Below are 22876 nucleotides of genomic sequence, written 5' to 3'. Positions count from 1 at the left end.
GCTCTATCCACTCCATTCTCATTTGTCCTTTTGTCAGTCAATCGCGGTCCTTCTCCAGGATTTTCTTCTGTGAAAACAGAACAAAAGTATCTATTTAGCAAATTTGCTTTTTTTCCCATCATTAACTACATAGTGGTTCGCAGCATCTTTCAGTCTCACAATTCCCTTTTTAGTCTTCCTCCTTTCACTGAAATACCTGAAGAAATTTTTGTCACCCCTCCTTACATTTCTAGCCATTTGTTGTTCCGCTTTTGCCAGACGTATCTTTCTCTTGGCTTCTTTCAGTTTCATCTGGTATTCCTCTCCCTGTTCCTCTTCTTGAGTTTATTTTCTCAGCCACTTGCTTGGAGAACCAAATCGGTTTCCCTTTTTTCTTGCTTTTATTTACTCTCCTTACATAAAGGTTTGTGGCCATATTTATAGCTTCTTTCAGCCAGGACCTTCCACTTCTCGTACGTCCTCCCAGCCCATCAGCTTCTTCCTCAGGTATTCCCCCATTTTACTAAAGTCAGGATGCTTGAAATCCAGGACTTTGAGTTTTGAGTGGCTGCCCTCTTCAGCTGTCATATCAAACCAGTAATTTCACCAGTAATAAAGTATATATATTATTACTCTCTGCCTGTTGCTGAATTCCTCCCAGCTTTTCTCTTGACTTGCAGGAAAGAGCTGGTTGAGAACAGACTTCCACTTAGAAAGGCAAAAAACTATTGTCCAGTACATCTGAACTGTAAGTAATTTTTACCTTGCTCGATTACTGAATTAAAGAAGATTTTGGTTGAGTTCTGAGTCTTAGCCTTTCACCCTCATTGAAAGGGCAGAGCATTATTTATTTATAGGCTAATAATCTCCCTTTTCAAAACTGGTCCCCCCCCTCGGTTCTCTATGCCAAATTAAACATAAAAGTACTTAGGTGTACCAAAACCATCCTATTCCTATTCATTTTTTTTAACTTATTGACACGGGAAGCTTTGCTATTTTGAGTGTGAAAGAAAAGAGACCAAGAGGCTTATTTTCAAAGCACTTAGCCTCCCAAAGTTCCATAGAAACATATGGAACTTAGCCTCCCAAAGTGCTTTGAAAATATGCCTCCATGCCCTGGCTTTAACATATGAACGTGTGTGAAAGCAGCTCTACGACAGTAAGCTGATACTACAACTCCCATCAGCCTCGGAGAAAAAGCAGGCGCGCCGCGCGTCATTCCCCTCGACAAACGCCATCGGACGGTAAGAAGAAGGAAGTTGTGTTTGGGCGGCTTCGACTTGAGAAATTAGGAACTTTCGCTCCAGTTCAAATGACGCGAGAGCGCACTAGCGTTTAGTTCCCCGGAATCTGAGCGCCCCCTGGCGGCTGTAAGCTGGAAACGAACAGCGTAATGGCTAGCGATATGGAGAAGGGAGAGGCTGCGGAAGCCGAGTCATCAGGGGAACTGCTGCCGGTGTGTGGGACTGTAGCACTGCCTGAGGACGAGGAGAAAAGAGGAAGCGGAGGGAGAGCGTGTTGCGAGGACTCTCGGTGCTGCCCGTGGAGCGTTGCATCCGCCAGGCCGGAGTGTGTGCTCGCTGCGGGTGAGTTTCGAGGCGTGAGCGCCCCCTTGTGGCGTGGCGGTCTAATTATGCTAGCTAGCTAGCTGCCTGCCTGCCTGGGGCAAAACTCCATTTCAGGCTGTAATTCGGAGGCTTCTGAACATGTGCTCCTAGATTTAACTTTCTTCCTGATGTGTGTACTGCTACTACTACAAATCATTTCTACAGCGCTACCAGTATTGCTAACGTCCGCTTAAGATCGACTCCCCCCCCCCCGCGCCACCACCTCCAACTTTTGTGGACCGTTTCGACCCCCCCCCTCCCCGCTGCCAACCCTCACCCTGCCGTCGCCTACCTTGCTGGTGGGGACCCCAATCCCAGCCAGCCGAGGAGGTCCTCTTCTTCCCGCGAAGGCATCGTTGTTTCTGACGTCTGGGCTGATCTGCAAGGCATTGTTCTGTTTCTGTGAGTCTGACATACACGTGTAGGACGTCAGAACAGAACGAAGCCTTCGCGGGAAGAAGAGGACCTCCTTGGCTAGTGGGGATTGGGGTCCCCCAGCGAGCAAAGATAGCCCACGGCGATGGCAGGGGGGTCAAGGGCCAAATCTATGGGGGCCCAGGCCCCCTGGCCCCACCTAGCTACGCCACTGCTGCCAGGGGGTTCCGAATTTTGAGAGGGGAGATTTTTAGTACACGCCCCAGCCACGCCCAGTCTGTATTGGCTCCACCCACTGTGACTTGGCTTCTCCTACTCCACCTCATGTCAGCTTGTATTTCTTTTGATTGTAGACATGGGAAAATTTTTTTTTTAAATGCTCCCAGGTTTCAACCCAATTCATGTTTAATGTGGGATATAAAGTATATAAGTAAATAAATAAATAAATAATAGAAACTCTGAATGTTGAGCACCACAATACTCATAACATGATGTTTGTTTAGAGGCCGTTTACCTTGAGAAAAAAAAAATCCCTGCACAAATATAACAGTGCTAGGGTGTCCCTATAACCAGCCCCTCCAAATGATACACTGGTTACACTTTCTAAAAATGACTACCTATGAAAAGTTATTCCCTTATTATATACTTCCTCTGTGTACATCTGTATACTGCACAAGCCAGCAATGCTTGAAATATAAGTGAGATAAATTTTTTAAAAAAATGATACCAACAATATAAGAATGACAACATGGATGCAGCAAGTCAGAGGTTTGTTTACTTTGTGTTGAAGGAGAAACAGAGACTAACCAATGGCTTCAACTTTTCATCTCGTCTCTCTCCATGATGCAGCCTCTGCAGCAACCGCGACAAACAAAAAAGCAAACGTGGGGCCGCAGCAGCCTTCAGGCATGCGCTGTCGACTCTGCTGGTCCTCGGCCCCCTGCTGACGTCAACTTCAAGTTCTGGGGGGGGGGGGCTGAGGACAGGCAGAACTGATAGTCCATGTCTGAGGGCAGTGTTGCGGCTCCGCGTTTGCTTTTTTTGTTGTTGTTTGCTGCTGCATTGGGAGACGGAGTAGCAGCAGCGGTAAGGAAAACCGATTTTATCTCAGCGGGAGACTTTCCCGCTTTGGCGGGAGGGTGGGAAATGGCCCGCCAAAGCGGGAGTCTCCTGCTGAATGCGGGAGACTTGGCAGGTCTGCTGAAGGGAATGAGGAGAGATGCAGGGATGATATGAGGGTAGAGGAAATGAGGAACTGCAGGCTGAATTTATTTGTAGATGAAGCTTAAGAATTTATGCAGGAATGGTTGGGGAGCCCAATACAATGACTTGAGAAATGGGGGTTACATGGTTGTAATGATGTTGGAAAAGTCACACAGCTGGATTTTGAATACATTATTAGAGATAGATGGTTCAGTGGGACACCTGTGGGGAGGAGATTGCAACAATCATTTACTTAACCCTGAAAAAAAGCAGAGATGATAATCATTCCATTCTGGTGCATTATGGAACTTGCAGCAGTAATTTCAGTAGGTAGGGTCAGGCATTCCAAATCCCCATTGCTTTGGAATGTAAGTTCCAAAGCAGGACCTGGCCCAAAATCTCCAGTCTGGAACTCAGTAACTTAGCATCTCCTGAAAAAGTGAGCGAATGGTAGTGATCCCAAACACTTCTGCCTTCAGATATTTAAAAAATACTTACTTTCCAGGGGATGATGGGGCATGTCACAAGCTAGAACCTTGGTTCTCAACCTTTTATTTTTTTAGTTAGGATACACCTGACGACAATGCTCGCATATCGACACACTTCATACATGACCCTCATCAGGGGCGTAAGCCAGACTTCGGCGAAAGGGGGTCCAGAGCCCGAGGTGAGGGGGCACATCTTAGCTCCCCCCCCGGGCGCCACCGGACCCCCGCCATTGCCGGCCACCATACAACAAACTTTGTCCCCCCTGCTGACGACCCTCTCGACCCCCCCTCCTGCCGCCAACCCTCCCCCGCCGCCGACTCCTTTGTTGCAGGATGTCAGACTCACGAAACAGATCGAAGGCGTGTGCCGGAAGAAGAGGGACCTCGGCTGGTGGGGTTGGGGACCCCGCCAGCAAAGGTAGGCGACGTGGGCGGGGGAGGGTTGGCGGCGGGAGGGGGGGTCGAGAGGGTCGTCGGCAGGGAGGTCCAGGGCCAAATCTGCAGGGGCCCAGACCCCTTGGCCCCACGTAGCTACGCCACTGACCCTCAGGGACCTTTGTTTCTGATGCAGTATGGCAGTTCTTATGAATTAAAAGTAAACATGTTCTGCATCCACAAAAACCCCTACTTCTCCCCAACAACAGATGTAGATCATAATTAACACATTTTTTTCATGGAAGTAACTAAACAAATAAATAATTGAGTCTCATTCTATGAGTAATAGCAACAATAAATCTCTCCACTACCAGGCACATTGTAAAATAATATAAAACCTGAAAAGAAATCCTAACTCAAAATACATGTTGCAAACCTACAACAGTACTATTAATTCCTATGAGTCAAACTTGAACCCTACCTAAGAACAGGCACCACTAGAAACAGAACACCAATACAACTGCTACTGGTAAAACAGAACAAGTGGGGCTGCTAAAGAGTTTGACACAGAAACTACATGCAAATGGAATACCACACCTCGGTCACATGCAAAAGGGACAGACCCTCATCAAATACTTAACAAGGGATCAAAAATTTGAAATATAAATATGAAGACAAAAATTGAACTGGGAAACCCAAGAAGTCAAACTAGGCATGTACCACAACATAGGAGAAAACAAAATAGAAAATGCATTTCCCACAAAATGCAAAGACATCTATGATTCACATTTCCCAAAGCTAACATATTCCACCTAATAAATTCAAAATTTATTCTGCCTTTATTGTCTGGGAATTCTATTTTTCCAAGCATGTTGATCCCAGTTTCTCTTTTCTGCTTTCTTGTGTTCTGGGATTTTTTTCTGTGGGTACTGTCTATTTCCCCTTTTTCTACTTTTCTACTGTTTTTTTCCCCCTTTCACTCAATATATCTGTCTCTTTCAAATGTCCTCTCTCTTTTCTGTCTGCCTACTCAAATTTCACCTTCTCACTCTTCAGTCTTCCACCTATATTTCACTTACCAATCAACTTTCTATCTCCTCCACTCACCTCCTAGCTCTCCTATCACACCTTCCGTAGCAACCTATTCTGTTCTTTCACTCGCTTACCCATTACTCCTCTGTACTCACCATCCTCCTCTCACTCCCATGGTCTGTCCCACGTGGTTCCACCATGTCAAGCATCTCTGTCTTCCCTCTTCCTTCTTACACATCCTTGTAGCTCAGTATCTGTTCGCTTTTTCTCCACCCACACTTGTGGCCCAGTATCTCCATGTGCCACCCACCCATCTCTCTCCCATCCTATGGTCCAGCATCTCCCTGTCTCTTCTCTCCTCCACCCCTATGGTTCAGCATTTCCCTGTCTCCTCTCCCTTCCCCTCCACCCCTATGGTGCAACAACTTTGCCCCTCTCTCCCCCCTTCCCCCTTATGGCCCAACAGCTCTATGTCCCCTCACTCTCTCCTCCCCCCATCACCAAAATTTGCAGCTTCAATGATCAGCAAGGCAGTGGCCAAAATGGAGAGCGAGGGCTGCAGGAAACCTAGTCTGGTAGTAGGAGATAGCAGCTACACAAATCCTGTTGCCCTGCTCTTCCCAGGTTGTATAGGTGGCAAGTCATGCACTGGACGTGAATGCCTGCCATGTGCAGTTTACTGCCTACATACCCCGGCAAGGAGCATAGCATTGGGGTTAGTGTAGCCCAGGGGGGTTCTCAATCCAGTCCCTCGGGACACATCTAGCCAGTCAGGTTTTCAGGATTCCCACAATGAATATGCATGAGATAGATTTGCATTTCCTACCTACACTGTAGTATGCAAATTTCTCCTGCATATTCATTGTGGGTATCCTGAAAACCTGAACTGACTAGGTGTGTCCCGAGGACTGGGTTGAGAAACCCTGGTGTAGCCTTATCTCCCCACAGTCCAGCATCTCTCTCTAAGACTCACCCATCCCCACCATAGTCTGACATGTCTCCCTTTCCCCAACCACCCCCATGGTCTGACATCTTCCTCTTTCCCTGCTTTCCGCACTGGCCTGATATCTCCCTGGTTTCACGTGATGTCTGGCATCTCCTGTGTTCCCCTCCTGCCATAGATCCAGTATCTCTGCCTCCCTCCAACCACCTCCCCATGGGTCCAACACCATCCCTCCTCTTATGTGAGTCCAGTACACATTGCCTGGGCCAACCTGGATCTTTCCCTCTGCTGTGTCCTGCCTGTGAATAAACAAGTTACATCAGAAGGGCGGGACGCAGCAGAGGGAAAAGATCTGAGTCGGCCTAGGCTGTGTGTTGTTACTGCTGCTGTGGTGAAGAACTTGAGTTTCATGGACTGGGGAGGCAGAGGGAGAGGTCTGCATTTGTGCGGGGCGGGGGGGGGGGGTGGGAATGGCGTTGGTCCCATGGGGAGGGAAGGGGAGGTGCTAGATCTGTGGCAAGAGGGAAGAAAGAGATATGCTACATTACAGAAATGTAAAAAAAACCCAAACTGCTCTGTGTGCTGGTCGCACGACACACCAGCCACCTCTCTAGAGTCACATTTGACTACCGCTCAGTTGGTGTTACAGACTAACTGATTTTTGGTTTCATCCGGGTTTGGGTTTTGGCCAAACATGCCAGGGTATTTTTGGTTGAAACTGAAACTCCCCAATTCCCCCCCCCCCCCCCCCCCCCCAGCATTAGTAGGTTCTCCCCATAGCTATCTTAACAAGCCCTGATGGTCTAGTTGCCTCTTTGGGGGCAGGCAGGAACTCCACTTTTTTCCTGGCCATTGCTGAGCCTGTTGTCACACTTTAAAATGACTTCTGAGACTGCCATGGGAATGTTGGGCAGTCATGTTGAGACTGGCACTGGCATATGCACTGGCATAAGCAAGAACAATCTCAATGTGGCTGCCAGGACCTCCCATGGCAGTCTCAGCATCCATTTTAAAGTAGAGGTGGCAACGGGCAGAGCAGAGGGCGGGAAAGAGTAGGGTTTTTTTCTGCCCTGAAGAGGCCACTAGACCACCAGGGCTTGTTAAAGTAGGACTGGGGAGGGCCTGCTGATTTGGGGGGGAACTTGGGGTGCATCAGCGGTGGCGGCCTGCAGAGATCTGTTAGGGGAGTGTAGGAGGCCACATCTAATGTCTGGGGGAGGGGGGCTGTATCTTTTGTTGGGGGTGGGGGGAGGGAACCAAACCTTTCGGTTCCGGGCAAAACAGAGCCATGGATTAAAACCACCGGTTTTGGTCGGCCTCTAGTTGGTGTGTGGTACTGCTGCCTTAATTGGGCTAGTAAATTGGATGAATGTGATAAGATCCCTTCAGTTTTACCATAGAAACTACATTTTCCCACTTAGAGGTTCTGCCTTTTGACCAGTAGCCCCTTCAAGGTGGTGTGGTCAGATAGCAGTGATTTTAAGTTGGAAGAAGACAGTAATATATTTACATTTTCTGTAGTTGCATTCCATTCCCCTGCCAATCTGGTTGAAACCAATTTTAAAAGTTTGAAAAGTTTAGTTCAGCTAACTGCCCTATTTTGGGCAAATAATGAAATAATAGGATAACTTTCCTGTTCTCCTTTGTGACAATAAACTACGTGCTTACTTGGTCCAGAATTGGTTCAAATTGTTCAACATTTGCTGCAACTTTCACTCCAGGGAAACCAGAATGCAGAGTACAATTCCCAGAAAGCAGTGGAGACTGAGGTCAGCAGGAGCAGGCTTGGGGAAAGCTCAGCTGCAGCAGTTAAGAGGCAGGAACTCTCCAGGTGCACTAAGGCCCCGATGCGCAAAATTCAGGCACTGTCACAGAACAGCGTCGGAAAATAGTGCCAGGATAGCGCAGCAAAACTACTTCCTAATGCTCAACGCTAATGGTATTCAAATATAGGCGCGCTGTTAGCATTTTACATTAGGAAGTTAAGGGTGAGGATTGTGACTGGGGCATGTGCACATGAGCTCTCTGTTGCTGGAACCTTGTCTGATAACATTTGGATTTTCTACAGAGGTAGTATGGGTTTATTTCTGCTTATTAAGCTTCCCAAGATTATAATTAAATTATTAACGCCTGCTGTCTTTCAGTGCATTCTGGGTACATGACAATGAATGCAACAGAGCCCAGCTGCCTGAGGCAAATCTGTATGTCTCTGAAAAACAGTCCTAAAATATCCCACAATTATGTTTCCAGGTTTTTACCCCAGTGTGGTTGCATACCTGTTCTTTTCCTGTTTTCCCCTCTTTAAAGAGTGCTTCTTGGCCTCTGCAGACAGCCTTGCACCTGCTCCGAGCTGGGGTAAGGTTTCCAGCGGTAAGAGAGCCCTTGTTCTCTGCGCTTTTCTCTGAGCATCGGGGCGGAATAGGAAATGACCTCATCTACATTGTTTTGACTACATTAGCATGCTATTTGTGCTGTTCTTCCCGAGCCTCGTTGTTTCCCACAGTGAGGGCCTCTGAGCATTGTGCGCTGGTAAGTGCAGGTGATAGGACTGTTGAGCATTGGGGCCTAAATTAGAATCTCCCTGGCTGACTGAGGAAGAGAGATTTATGTTTCAACAGGTTTTATTGCAACAAAGATGATACAGGGGATGGGACGACTTCCCTATCAGGATAGGCTGAAGAGACTGGGGCTCTTCAGCTTGGAGAAAAGGCGGCTGAGGGGAGATATGATAAAGGTCTATAAGATAATGAGTGGAATGGAACAGGTCGATGTGGAGCGTCTGTTTACGCTTTCCAAAAATACTAGGACAAGGGGGCATGCAATGAGGCTGCAGTGTGGTAAATTTAAAACGAATCGGAGGAAATCTTTCTTCACTCAATGTGTAGTTAAACTGTGGAATCCGCTGCTGGAAAAGGTGGTTAAGGGCGGTTAACTTAGCAGAGGAACTTAAAAAAGGGTTGGACAGCTTCCTGGAGGAAAAGCCATAGAATTTATTGAATGGACGAGGGAATAATACAGTATTTCTAGGATGGGCGGGACAAATTGCTTGTTCTTTTGGCCTCTGTTGGTGACAGGATGCTGGGCTCGATGGACCCTTGGTCTGTCCCAGCATGGCAATATTTATGTATGTTGAAAACAAGTTCATAACAGTCAACAAATTCAGCATACAGCCATATGTCTCATAACTACAAGCAAAGCTAAGGAATCTATCAATTTCACCATCACATTTATCCCTCCCCCCACAACTTCCCAGCCATCCTCCCACTTCCAATTATATAAACGCTCATTGGAGTTGTTTAATAATAATAGGAAGAGAGATTTAAAAGAAGGCTGTTGAGTTTGGGGAGAGAGAAGAGAGGGAGGAACAGAGTACGGTACATCAAGCTCCATCTCTGGCTGTCTTCAAATCGAGGCTAAAAGCCCACCTTTTTGGATGCTGCTTTTAACTCCTAACCCTTACCTCACTCGTGCAGATACCCATGTTTTATCATTCTCACCTTAGTAATTCCCTTATCTCTTATTTGTCCTGTTTGTCTGTCCTAATTAGATTGTAAGCTCTGTTGAGCAGGGACTTTCTCTTTTATGTCCAGTGTACAGCTCTGCATACGTCTAGTAGCACTATAGAAGTAAGTAGTAGTAGTAACAAAGTCCGGAATGAGAAGGCAGACATGTAAGCAGGCAAAGAATTCCTGGGCTGAGTAACTACCTAATGACTCTTGCCAAGCTAACAAAGGGGCTGATTCTCAAAGCCCACAATGTAACAACACTGCCAAAAAATAGCTCAGGGATGCTGGAAGGAATCAGTATGCAAATGATATGTGTGCTTAATTCACACAGTAAACCAAAAGTAAAACATAGTAAACATAGTAGATAGACGGCAGAAAAAAAGACCTGCATGGTCTATCCAGTCTCCCCAACAAGATAAACTCATATGTGCTACTTTTTGTGTATATCCTTACCTTGATCTGTATCTGCCATTTTCTGGGCACAGACATTAGAAGTCTTGCCCAGCACTAGCTCCAGCCTCCCAACCACTAGCCCCGCCTCCCCCCCACCGGCTCTGCCACCCAATCTCGGCTAAGCTTCTGTAGGGGGAGGAATGTGCCTGGCACATGTGCATAAAGGTTTTGTGGAAGGAGCGGCTCTTGTGCAGATGCCCAGACAAAATCGGAAGTGCAAGCGCACATCAATGCTGTTCTTCTGTGCCTTTAAATACGATCTTTTCAAAAATTATTTGCACTTAAAAGTTTGACAGGTTCATATTTAAATGCAGAACAACAGGTGCTGAGGTGTGCTTTCACTTTCAGTTTTGCTCAGACTGGCACACGTTTGTTTCTCACTTTCATCACTTAAAACCTGCATGGGCTTCCTTCCGCTTGGAAAAGAGGACAAAACCCACAGTTTAATGTGACAGATTGACAAGAAATTTCCTGAAAACCTTCAATGCTATCCCTGAGCTGGCAGTAAGTTTTTTTTGCAATAAAGGCCATCATTTTCTTCTACGCATTGCAACACTACCATCTGAGCCTCTTTTGGATCCATTTAAATACATTTCAATGCAATTTGCGGCATTGTTTAGCGCACATCTTAACACCCGCACTGCAGAGAGCATTCTGCACACAATAATGTATGCAAATCTGGTGCTACTTCTTTTAGCGCTGGCATTTGGCTTTGAGCATTGACCCGTAAGTAAGTAAGGCTGGCTTGTGTTAATGATTGGTTGCCTAGGTTTGAAAGGTAGGGAGAGAGAGGAACATTTTGATTAGGCAAACCAGGGGATTTGTGTAACTAACCCTTCCTCAGCAAACATAGCAGGGGTTGGTGTCCTTGCTAGTAGGAAATGTTAAACAATGTTGAAACAAGTGGTACTGAAAGATAACCCTAGAGAGGGCCATTAAGCCTGGGTACAGGATTTAAGAATCCTAAATAAATGATTGCTTGTTGTGTACCCCACTTTCTAGCAAGGAATTGAGAAAAGGATATCGTCAGGTCCTACTTTATGTTTCAATGTTTTTATTGAAGACAGTACAAAAACAACATTGTCACCATTGAATACATGGCAGTCAAACATGAGCTATCCAATGAAGCTCAAATATGATAAACCGTCATCAAACTTTTATATTTTATCCCCACCCCCTCTACCTAATTCCCCTTTTAACATTTTATGTGTTTCAATATTTTAATAGTTCAGCATCTTATTGAAAACAACATTACAAATTAAGGCACTACAGCGTACATTTGTCATAGCTAACATAAAGACAATACCTAGTACAGTTGTAGGTCCTACTTTATTGAATGAAAAACTCCTTTTGTTTAGATTGGCTTCCATGGAGGAAGTTATGAGTTTGTCAGAGCTTTAATAAATGGTAAACCTGTATGCTAATTGTGTTGCAGCAGAGGTTTCATTTGGGCTAGGACATGCTGAAGCTGCGAGAATGGGAGTGGTGTGCTAGGCTGCAGACAGTTTGGTACTCCCTCCACAGTGGCAGCTCTAGCCAGTTGGATTCTCTTGAGGCAAGCTATCTCCCACCAGAAACGACAATTTCAGACCAGGGTACAGGCACTAGAGCGACCCCTATTGGTTACACATTGTATTCAGAGGATGTTGCCAGCTGTGCAGTAGTAGCAGCTTCTTTTTTCTGGAGCTGGTCTTGGATGTTGCATGTTTGTTGTTATTGTGTAACAATACGAAGGTATCGTGTCTCTGGTAACATCCAAAACTAAACAAAATAAACCAGGACCTTAGCCACCAATTATTAAACTAAAGTCTCAGCTAACACCAATGCACTAGTCCGCTCATCCGATATTTATAATACAATGCACACCCATGAGTAGCAAGGGAACCCTCAGATGATTTTGCCACTTCTCATGTAGTCAAATATACTGCTCTGAAATGGTATAGCGTTTCTTTCATCGGGTATCCCTACAGTGAGTTCGGAAGACTTTTTTTCTTTTTTTCTGTATTGTTGCTTCCCGACACCACTGTGCTACAAACTTTTGAAAGTTTGTAGCACAGTGGTGTCGGGAAGCAACAATACAGAAAAAAAGTCTTCCGAACTCACTGTAGGGATACCCGATGAAAGAAACGCTATACCATTTCAGAGCAGTATATTTGACTGCATGAGAAGTGGCAAAATCATCTGAGGGTTCCCTTGCACTCATGGGTGTGCATTGTATTATAAATATCGGATGAGCGGACTAGTGCATTGGTGTTAGCTGAGACTTTAGTTTAATAATTGGTGGCTAAGGTCCTGGTTTATTTTGTTGTTATTGTGTGACAGCAGTTGGGGGGTAGGGGCTAGCTGTGTTTGGCAGATGAGGATGTGGAGGGAGGATAGCGAGAGAATATAAACAAATACTTGTTTAGGGGAGCTCAGACTGAGGGTTGGCTTTCTTCATTAAGCCCTTGGTTATTAATAGAAGTTGCAATAAGAAGTAGCCTCTTCAGGAAGCTTTCTTTTCTTCCGCCTGAACGTTGTCAGTCTTTCCAGTTGGTGAGAGACAGAGCTTAAAACCTGTATGGGAATGCTGGGTGAATGATTAGCTATTGTGCTCCGAGTTAGCTCAACCAGAAACACATGGTTAGAATGTTGACACCAGATAAATTTTCTCTAGTGATTATAGATCTTGCAGGGCTTTACAGTCACTAGGGAATATCTCTTCAAAGAAAGATCTGAGCCAGCATCTGACTCAGGAATGTGCCTTTTTAACACTAACCCTAAGTTATGCTTAAGTTACTTTAGTCACAAAGCAGACTTTTGAATCTTTCTACATAGTGTCTTTGAGCTCCGTGGGTTGATACTCTTTGTAGAACAAGCAGATCAGATGTTTATATGTGCCCCAAATATGCATATTGGGCAGCATCAGTGGGCACTTGTTTCTTTGGTTAATAGCTGGTCTATTGAGTGCTGAATGTGTGGGCCAGTATAGGACTTCCTGATAGAAACAGGGGCAAGGAGATACGATGTTCTTTCAATAACCTGTTTGGAAAGCCATGTTAAGCATTTCACCGTACTTCTCTGTGGCTTTATATGGAAACTTTGTTTCCTTACCATCCTGCTAGACTAAATCAGACCAGCAGAATGGAGGGTGAGAAACATTGACATTTCAGCAATGTCATCATCTTAATAAGGAGTGATACAGCCCTAGAGTCACCCAGCGTCGTCTGCTCTAGAAGATGGTGCAAGTATAGTGTATAGGATGATTTGGTTTTGTTTAGGCCTGTATTCCCAGGGGCATAGGATACAGTCTGTAGCCTGTGGTCAAGTTCTAGGTCTTGTGAACTGTCAGGGGTTGGTCTACAGGTCTACTCTGATTGAGGCAGGGGAGGTTCTCTCAGAGCCACAGTTTCGGTCTATGGGCTGTAGCTTGGTGAGGCTGCAGTTGTGCTGGTCCCTGGGGCCACTGCCTCTAGGGAGAGCTGGGAATCCCTAGTCAGTGTGACCTGTGAGCTGACGGGGCAGACAGCATTTGGCAGGGTCCTGGGGGGTCATGTCTATACAGGGTGATTACTTCTTGTGTGTCTTCTGGCATTACCTCCTTTTCTTGGTTTCTTCCTCTTTCTTTCATTGACGTCTTCTTAGGAGGTTTTACTGTGATTTTTCCCTCTGGCAGCTGCTCTGAGAAAATGGTAAAATGTAAAGAAACAGAAAAATGAAGGAAGATAAAAACCATGGGCTATCCAGTCGCCCTCTATACATCTATTATCCGTTCCTCTCCTTAGAGATCAAATATACTTGTCCAAGCTTTCTTGCAGTGAGGTACAGTCCTTTCCGTCTCGTACCACCTGCACTGGGAGGCTGTTCCACTCATTCACCTACCCTTTTCATAAGGAAGTATTTCTTTAGTTACTCCTGTGCCCTCTCATTCCAGAGCTTCCTTTCAATGGTAAGAGACTCGTGTTCTGTGCATTTATAACAGGGAGGTATTTAAATGTTTTCTATCGTATCTCCCTTCTCCCACCTTTCTTCCAAAGTATAAATCATGGTTTTCAAATGTGGCCTTGGAGGCCCCCCAACTAGTAAGGTTTTCAGGATATCCACAGTGAATACTCATGAGAGAGATTTGCATTCAGTGGAGGCTATTTATTTTCTTCCATTTACATCTTTGCTTTCCTGAGTACTTTACCAGCTTCTCTGAGCTTTTCCAGATGTTGTTGCCAGGGGCATAGCCAGACACCCAATTTTGGGTGGGCCTGGGCCCAAGATGGGTGGGCAGAACTCCGCCTTGTTGCACAAGTGATTTGGTCTCTCCCTCTATCGCCTGCATTCCATATGGTCTCTCAAACATCTCCCCCACCTGCATACCTTTTAAATAGCAGATTTTTACTGACAGTGAGCAGCAACTAGTACACACTGCTCATGTTAGCCCCATAGCCTTCCCTCTGATGCAACTTCCTGTTTCTGCATAGGCGGGAATACATCAGAGGGAAGGCTGTGGGCTGGTGCAAGCAGTATGTGTCAGTTGCTGCTCACTGCAGGCGAAGATCTGCTATTTACAAGGTATGCAGGAAGGACAGTTGTTGGGAATTTTCAGCTGGTGAGGCTTGGGGATCTCTGCCAGCCACATCATAGGTATGCTGCTACTGGGTGGGGCTATGCCACTGGTTTTTGCCTGTTTTTCCTCGTTCTGTGATCTCTTATAGTTTATGAAGGCTAACCTATTTTTTTCCCTTACCTTTTCAGCTACTACTTTTGAGAACTAAAGCGACCATGTTTTCCTCTTACTCTTATTAATTTCCTTAAAGGTTCATTGTCCTTTAAAATAGCTCCTTTCAGTTTTACCCACTTCTTTCCTACTTCCAGATATTCCCATCCCCCATCTGAACAAAGTATTTTTGACGTCTTGAATTTTTACTTTTGAATGAACCCTCTCCTCATCTGTCTTAATATTGAACCACTGAATGCCAGGTGATCACTCACTGTAACATCAGAAACACTCTCCCCATTCAAAAGTATGAAGTCCAGTATGGCCCCCATCTTGCATGGGTTCCATTACCAACTGCTGGTACAGTTCTCCCTGTACAGAACCCAGGATCTCCCTACTTCTAGGTGACCCCACAAATGGGATACATTAATCAACATCTGGCATGCTAAAATCACCTATTAGAAGTACTTCCCCTTTTATAGCTGTATTATGAAAGTCTTCAGTTAAATTTCTGTCCATTTCTGCCTGTATATCATATCAATGTAGTAGGAGTACAGTAGTAGGAGTATTTACCTGCGATCCCACCTTTGCTGGTCTTGGCCTATACAAGCCAAACCATTCTGTTATAACAATATGGATTTTACTTCCTGTGTGTCACGTGTGTGGCCGTGACTAGGGTTACCATATGGCTCCAGAAAAAGGAGGACGGATTGAGCCAGCCGGGTTTTACTTCCATTGCTTTTCATTGAAAGCAATGGAAGTAAAACCCGGCTGGCTCAATTACTTCCATTGAAAGCAATTGCTTTCCATTGAAAGCAATGGAAGTAAAACCCGGCTGGCTCAATCCGTCCTCCTTTTTCTGGAGCCATATGGTAACCCTAGCCGTGACCACCCTCATTCTTACCCTCTTTCTGGGAGTCAGTGGCTGTGCTGGCTTCTGCTTGTCTCTGTGTCTGTCTCTGTCTTAGTTTCTCTCTGGCTCTGTGTGCTGTTTGCCTTACTGGACCTCACCTGTGTGGGCTATGCCTCTTCCAAGATGGCTGCCGACTCCTCTATGCCAGTATCCAAGATGGCTCCCGCTGTTCCTTCCTGTGGGCTGACTTCTCTGTGTGTCAAGCCTCTGTTTGGAAGCAAGGAGATTGCTGCAGCTGTGCCTCTGGTGTTGAAAGGCTTTATTAATCACTTAGAGCCTGCAGCCCTTGGCTTTGCATTTCGTCTAAGGGCCCTTGTATGTAGAGTGCTCTGTACACTGCTACATTGTTTGCTCTGTGTGAGTTTCTATGTTTGACTTGTTAGCTTGGGCACAGCTTTGCTTGTTAGCCTGTGTACAGCTTTGCTTGATCTCCTGTGTTTGTTCTGTGTATGTTTCTAGTGTATGACTTGTTAGCTTGGGCACAGCTTTGCTTGTTAGCCTGTGTACAGCTTTACTAGTTCTTCTGAGATTGCTTAGTGTATGTTTCTAGTGTATGACTGGTTAGCTTGGGCATAGCTTTCTTGTTAGCTTGTGTTCAGTTTCCTGGTCTTCTTGTGTTTAGCCTGCTGGTTTTCCCGTGTGTGTTTTCTTTTGCTTCTGGAGCTCCAGCCCTTGTTCAGTCTGTTGCCAGCACTCCTTGATACTGAAGCTCCAGCCTCAGCCTTGTTCCTTGACTTGACCATTGCTTTAAACCTGCCTACTGCCGGAACCCGGACATTCCCTGCCTGTATGCCTTGCTTTAGCCTAGGTACCTGGGAGCACTGCTGGATCCTGACTCCGGTTGTTCCTGTTGCTGGTTCCAGTTCTGGTTTTCCTGTAAGCTCTACCGGCTGCTCGAATCTGAGGGCTCAACCCTCGGGGAAAGGCAGCTAAGCGTAGGTGAAGCCTACTCCAGTGTGTTCCGGTCCGGTGCATTCCAGTCCTGAGTGTTCCAGTGCAGGACTCCAGTCCGGGGTTCCAGTCCAGCCGTGTCTCTTCTCTGCTCCGAAGGTGATCTTGCCTGCTGCTGCCGCTCCTTGGCAGTGGTCCAAGGACTCACGTACCCAGGGTCCCCGGGGAAGAAGCCTGACAGAATGCCAAGGTCCTTGAGAACACAACACTGTGGCCTGCATACATCTGTAACCATCAGAAGTCAGCTTTGCTACAAAAGGAAAATTACATCTGAGCATACCTTGATGACTTCATTCAAGGACATATTATTTATTGCAAACTAGCCCAGTTATCTCCTGGGAAGAATGTTGGAGAGAGACACAGTTGGCTCCAGGAGTATGGGATCCGACAGGGAGGTTTGCATTCCATTGATAACAGTTTCTTTGCTATAACAAAGGCCTCTCTTCATGACCATGAAGCTGGCTGGACATTATTAAACCTGCTGTGATTGGTTCACAGGGATCATCTGACCCTTGGATGCCAATGTGGGCAAAAGGGAGAAGATCAGAAGACTTGCAGGAGAATAGAAGGCTCAGAGAGAGAGAGAGAGAGAGAGAGAGAGCAAGAGACTGATTTCCTAAACACCAGTGAACTGCATACCTTGTAACAAACTCACAAGGTTAGCTCAGCTACAATATACGGCCTTTCCTAAAGACTATGCCAGAGGTAGGCAATTCCAGTCCTCGAGAGCCGCAGGCAGGTCAGGTTTTCAGGATATCCACAATGAATATGCAGGAGATAGATTTGCATACCAAGGAGGCAGTGCTTGCAAATCTATCTCCTGCATATTCATTGTGGATATCATGAAAACCTGACGTGCCTGCGGTTCTCGAGGACCGGAGTTGCCTACCCCTGGACTATGCCACCTGCATCCAGAATACAGACCTTGGACATCATTCCTGGACTGAGAGACTCACTGAGGTTTCAGCTTGAGTCTCAGAGGAGGAAACCGCTTCTTTATCATTGGAAGTCTGCCACAGACTGCAGGGTGAGATAACTAGATTTGCTACCTATTAGTTAGGGGATAAGTAGTTCTTGGCTTTTGTCTGAGACAGATGGGTTTTATGTCATGACTTATGGTCTGTGAATTTAGTTGCTAACTGTGTATTTTGCATAAGACATGTGGTGTAAGTTCTCATAATAATCATTAGGATATCAGTATTGTGATTTGTTGTGTAATCAGTCATTTAGTTAGTCCATTAGGATAATCATATATCATCTTTATCTATATTTTGGTGATAATCTATTTTTATAGCAATTTATTTTGTATTTTGCTTTGCATTTTGCTTCAGAACTATTTCTATACTAGTAAAAAAGACCCGTTTCTCAAAAAAATGAAACGGGCGCTAGCAAGGCTATCTTGTATTGGCGATTATGTTTTTAAGGCTCTCGTTGAAGCGATGTCTCCTCACTCCTCTGCCCTCCCCTCCATGTCCAGCGATTCTTCCCTCCATGTGCAGTGATTTTTCTCTGCCCTGCTGTCCCCTCCGTGTTCCGCAATTCTGGCCTCCCCTCCATGTCTAGCGATTCTCCTCTGCCCTGCCCTCCCCTCCGTATCCCAGGATTCTGGCCTCCCCTCCATGTCCAGCGATTATCCTCTGGCCTGGTCTCCACTCCATGTCCCATGATTCTCCTGTGCCCTGCCCTCCCCTTCGTATCCCAGGATTCTGCCCTCCCCTCCATGTCCAGCGATTCTCCTCTGCCCTGCCCTCCCATCTGTGTCCTGTGATTCTCCCCTCGCCTCCCATCCCCTCCATGTCCAGCGATTCTCCTCTGCCCTGCCCTCCCATCTGTGTCCCGCGATTCTCTCCTTCCTCTCCTCCCATCCATGTCCATCGATTCTCTTCTGTCCTCCCCTCCATGTCCTGCGACTGTCCTGTGCCCTGCCCTCCCCAGCAATTCTCCTCTGCCCTGCCCTCCCATCTAGCGTTCTCTGCAGGCAGGTTGGGCTCGCGTCCCCTCCCCTCCAGCGTTCCGTTCCGAGGTGGTGGAGATGAAAACGGTAACGGAATTCAAACATGCGTGGGATATGCATAAAGGAATCCTGTGCAGAAGGAATGGATCCTCAGAAGCAGCCGAAATTGGGTGGCGGAGCAGGTGGGGGGAAGAGGGGTTGGTGGTTGGGAGGCGAGGATAGTGGAGGGCAGACTTATATGGTCTGTGCCAAAGCCGGTGATGGGAGGTGGGACTGGTGGTTGGGAGGCGGGAAGTACTGCTGCGTAGACTTGTACGGTCTGTGCCCTGAATAAAGCAGGTACAAATCAAGGTAAGGTTTACACACCTGTTTGTCTTGTTGGGCAGACTGGATGGACCGTGCAGGTCTTTTTCTGCTGTCATCTACTATGTTACTATGTTACTTCACTTGCTTGCGTTCGTAACATCCTGACGTCAGCTCGCCTCCAGCGATCTCTTCCCTCTCACTATTCCGCCCTCCTCTGATATCATTTTGTCTTTACGCGAGGGCGAGACAGTGAGAGGGAAAGGAACGCTGGAGGCTTGCTGACGTCAGGATGTTATGAACCCAGCCAGCCAGCCAGCCATAGAACGTTGAGGTACAAATTATATAGTAGATTATTTTTCTGTTCCTAATAAGTCATAATATATTCCATCTGTGGCATTGTGCCTTTCATTACTACAGCTAGCTAGCCATAGGGCCAAAGAGGTACGCTTCCCCTAGACACGAGTCCAGAATAATTGCTATTTAGTAGTGTTGTGTCAGCTAAGTACCTCTGGATATATATTAGTTGTCCTCCTGAATATACCTCTACATATTGGGGCTCTCGTCTCAGTCCCAATACATTTTTCATTTCTTCTTTCCAGATTGACCCACAGTACTTTTTCCAGTGCTGCCAAGGGGTCCCAATTTTTGAGAGGGAGACTTTAGTACACACATCTAACCTCGCCTTGCTCTGCCTTGGCTGTGTCCACTCTACCTCATGGCTCATGGCCATTCCATAAACTATTTTATTTACACCAGTGAGAGAAGGGATGGGTAAGAGGGAGTGTTTCAGTTCACCTATTACACCCCCTATCCAGCATCTATTCCCCATAGGGACATAACACTAGGGAGTCTTGGCCCCCTCACTTTGAGCTTAAGCCCATTCAAAAATTGTAACACTGGTTGAATTGCTGGCAGAGCTGCCCAAGCCCTGCTAGTTGAAGAGGTCTACTGCTTGATCCTTCTACCATTCTATTTGAGCAGTTCAGCAGTTGGCAGCGTTCTTCAGCCGCCAATGCCGGCCCTTCTGCATATGCTCAGTTCAGGCACTTGAAAATGGTAAATAAGATGATTACCTTTTTATTGTACTAACTTAATACTTTTTTCAATTAGCTTTCAGAGACCAAAACCTCCTGCCTCAGGTCAGGTCAGGACAGTATACTGCTGTTATGATATCCTCTACTGACCTGAGGATGGAATTGTTGGTCTCTGAAGGCTAATCAAAAATGTATTAAAATCAGTCCAATATAAACATATTGCCTTATTTTCTATTTTGTGTTTTATTTTCATTTATTAACCATTATTAACACAGCTACCACATTACTTTATCCTAAATTAAAAATACAGTTATTTTCTTTACCTTTGATTGTCTGGCCATTTACTTTTTCTAATTGTGTTGGTCCCAGGCTCTTGATTCTGCTTTCTTTCGTCTTCTCTTAATTGTGTTGCCTGGGTTTCCTGTCCATTTGTAATTTTTTTCTCTCCTTTTTCGGAAAACAATCTATTTTTCTGCCTCTCTCTGTCCAGATTTAATTCATTCTTACTATCCAGTCTTTAGTTTCTCTCTACTTCAACTACCTTTGGCTTTTCATCTTTTCCTCACGCTTATTCTCTCCATGCCCCTTCCTCTTATTTTCCAGCCTTTCACTAACTCTATCCTCTCCCCTTTCCATCTAGAATCTCCCCTCTTTGTCTCTCTACACTTCTCTCCCACATCTCTCCTCTTTCTCTCCTCATCCTTCCTGTGTCTCCCCCCTCTTTCTCTCTGCATCCTTCCATCCAGTGTCTCCTCTTTCTCTCCCTATCCTTCCTTGCAGCATCTTCCCTCTTTCTCTCCTCATCCTTCCATCCATCTGCCCTCTCTCCCAATCCTTCCATCCAGAGTCTCCGTCTCCTCTTCCTCCTAGCCAGTTCTCTCTACTCTTTTCCATTCAGTGTGTCCCCTCTCTCTCTCTCCTTCTCCCCATCCTTCTAGTGTATTCCTCTTTCTCCCTGCATTCTTTTATCCAGCATCTTCCCTCTCTCCCCCCACCTACCCTTCCATACTCTGTCTTCTCTCTTTCTCTCCCAATCCTTCCATCCAGTCTTTCTCTCTCCTCTTCCCTTCTTTCCATCCAGTGTCTCTTTCTCTACCCTTTTCCATTCAGTATGTCCCCTCTCTCCCCCCATCCTTCCAGTGTCTCTCCTCTTTCTCTCCCTATCCACCCTTCCAGGATATTCCCTCTTTCTGCCCCATCCTTCCAGTATCTTCCCTCTTTCCCTTCTCTCATCCAGCATCTTTCCTCTTTCTCTCTCCATCTGACCAGCCAGGGTCTCCCTCTTTATCCCCTTGCTTCTCTCTCTCCTGCCCTTTTCCATATCCTCTTTTCTTTCCCCATCTTTCCACGCATCTCTCTCTCTCTCTGTACCCCTCTTCCATCCAGCATCCCCACTCATTTTACCCCCTCTGCTCTCTCCATTCAGCACCTCCTGCCTCCTTCTCCATACCCGTTCCCCCTTCTACCCAGTATCTCAGTGTTTCCTGGTCACTGCTGCTGATATCAGGGGGGGGGGGGGGGGGGCGGCAGAGGAGCAGAGGACCAGTGCGTGATTTTCTTGTTCTTTTGCTGCGGTCGCTTCTGCTGCGCATTGGAAGAAGCAGCAGCGGTGGCAGCTGCGGCAGTGGAGCCCCTGGCCCAGCACTGTGTCTCAGTGGGAGACTTTCCTGCTTTGGCGGGAGTATGGGAGATGACTGCCAACACGGGAGTGACTTGGCAGGTCTGCTCTTCCTTACCCTGTAAGTCCTTCAATTCTATCGTTTTAATATCTTTGGCATATAATACCAGTTCCCCTCCCTTTATTCCTACCCTTTCTTTCTCTGAACAATTATAACACAGTATAACTATATCCTAGTCATGATTCTCTGTGACCACCATTAAATCTAAATCAGCCTCTAAATACAGAACCTATTTTCATACCACGGACATTAATATACACTGCTTTCAAGATGTTGTTCCCTTTCCCCAATTGTGTAGAGGTATTTACATGTTTCTCTTACCCGGGTCCTGGGGGCTTTGATCATCCAGTCCCAACAATTCTAGTTTTAAAGCTCTCTTCAGTAGGTTAGCCAGTCTGCTACTGAAGATACTTCTTTGATAGATGGACTCCATCTTTAGGTTAAAAACAAAACCAGATACACTTGAAAACACTTCAAGTAAACAACAAATAAATTATAATAAACCAATAAAGTAAAATAATAATCATATGAATCCTACCTCAAATGTGAAATTGCTTCTGAAGCTCATCTGCATGGAGGCTCTGCAAAGGGAAACTTGGTACATGGGAAACCAGGGGCAGAGACCAGATCTGAGCATACCAGTTGCCAGGGATCAGGATTGTAGAGTTTAAGCACCCCAGACATGCCACCGAGTTTATAATCCAGAAGGTACAGGGCAGGAGACAATTCTTTTGTTGAGCTGCTCTGCACAAGACATGTCTCAATTACAGATTCATTGTATTGTTTGCAGTGTCCTTCTTAATTCAGTGCACCAACAAGCTCTTTAAAGTTTATCCTGAGTTGAATGGAATATTTCTAAACCAATTGTCTTATGAAATGGGTGATTGTGTTTTAAAATAGCATGACAGAAAAGACAGCAAATGCTTTTATATTTTCCTCACATAAGCATAAAAATAACCTCAGTGGCAGACTTATGTGCGTCAGCTTTCTTATAGTGTAACCTTCACAAGGGACAACACTTATGTGTACTTCAGCAAAACAGCACAAAGCTGCTCAGCAGGAAATTATCATTTTTTAAAAATCATTATATCTAAAGTTGTTTTCTTTGAAGAAGGCTCCTATGGTCTCAGTCTGCTTGTGCAATAAACATCTCTACAGCACATCCATTTAATAAAAAATGTTCAGTAGTCCATGTTGTTTGGAGGTAGACAGACCTCTGTAAAGGGTGCAAGACATTTTTAACACCTTCATACACTATTGCTTCCTCCCAACCTCTGTCCTTCCCTTTCTTTTCTTTTCTTTGCTCTGCTGAGATACAACTAGCTGCCTTCCCTTAATCTCTACATTCAGGGCTAGAAACACAATTTTGAAAAGCAATTTAGGAGTCAGGG

At 45.8% G+C, this 22876-nt stretch overlaps 1 protein-coding gene across 1 annotated transcript in view; it reads left to right on the top strand.

Annotated features, from left to right (window-relative positions):
• Nucleotides 1–1372: 1372 nt before the first annotated feature.
• The window catches only part of DTWD2 (DTW domain containing 2), a 231184-nt gene continuing 209680 nt past the window's right edge, over nt 1373–22876 (top strand). Inside the window, exons 1-2 of the mRNA XM_030191956.1 lie at nt 1373–1435; nt 1477–1565. Of these exons, the coding sequence (XP_030047816.1) occupies nt 1373–1435; nt 1477–1565 (152 nt within the window). The remainder of the gene's footprint in view (nt 1436–1476; nt 1566–22876) is intronic.

Source organism: Microcaecilia unicolor, chromosome 2 (assembly GCF_901765095.1).
Source record: "Microcaecilia unicolor chromosome 2, aMicUni1.1, whole genome shotgun sequence".
NCBI classification, from domain to species: Eukaryota; Metazoa; Chordata; class Amphibia; order Gymnophiona; family Siphonopidae; genus Microcaecilia; species Microcaecilia unicolor.
The sequence above is the reverse complement of the archived record's forward strand: the minus strand, read 5'-3'. Positions and strand labels throughout refer to the sequence as shown.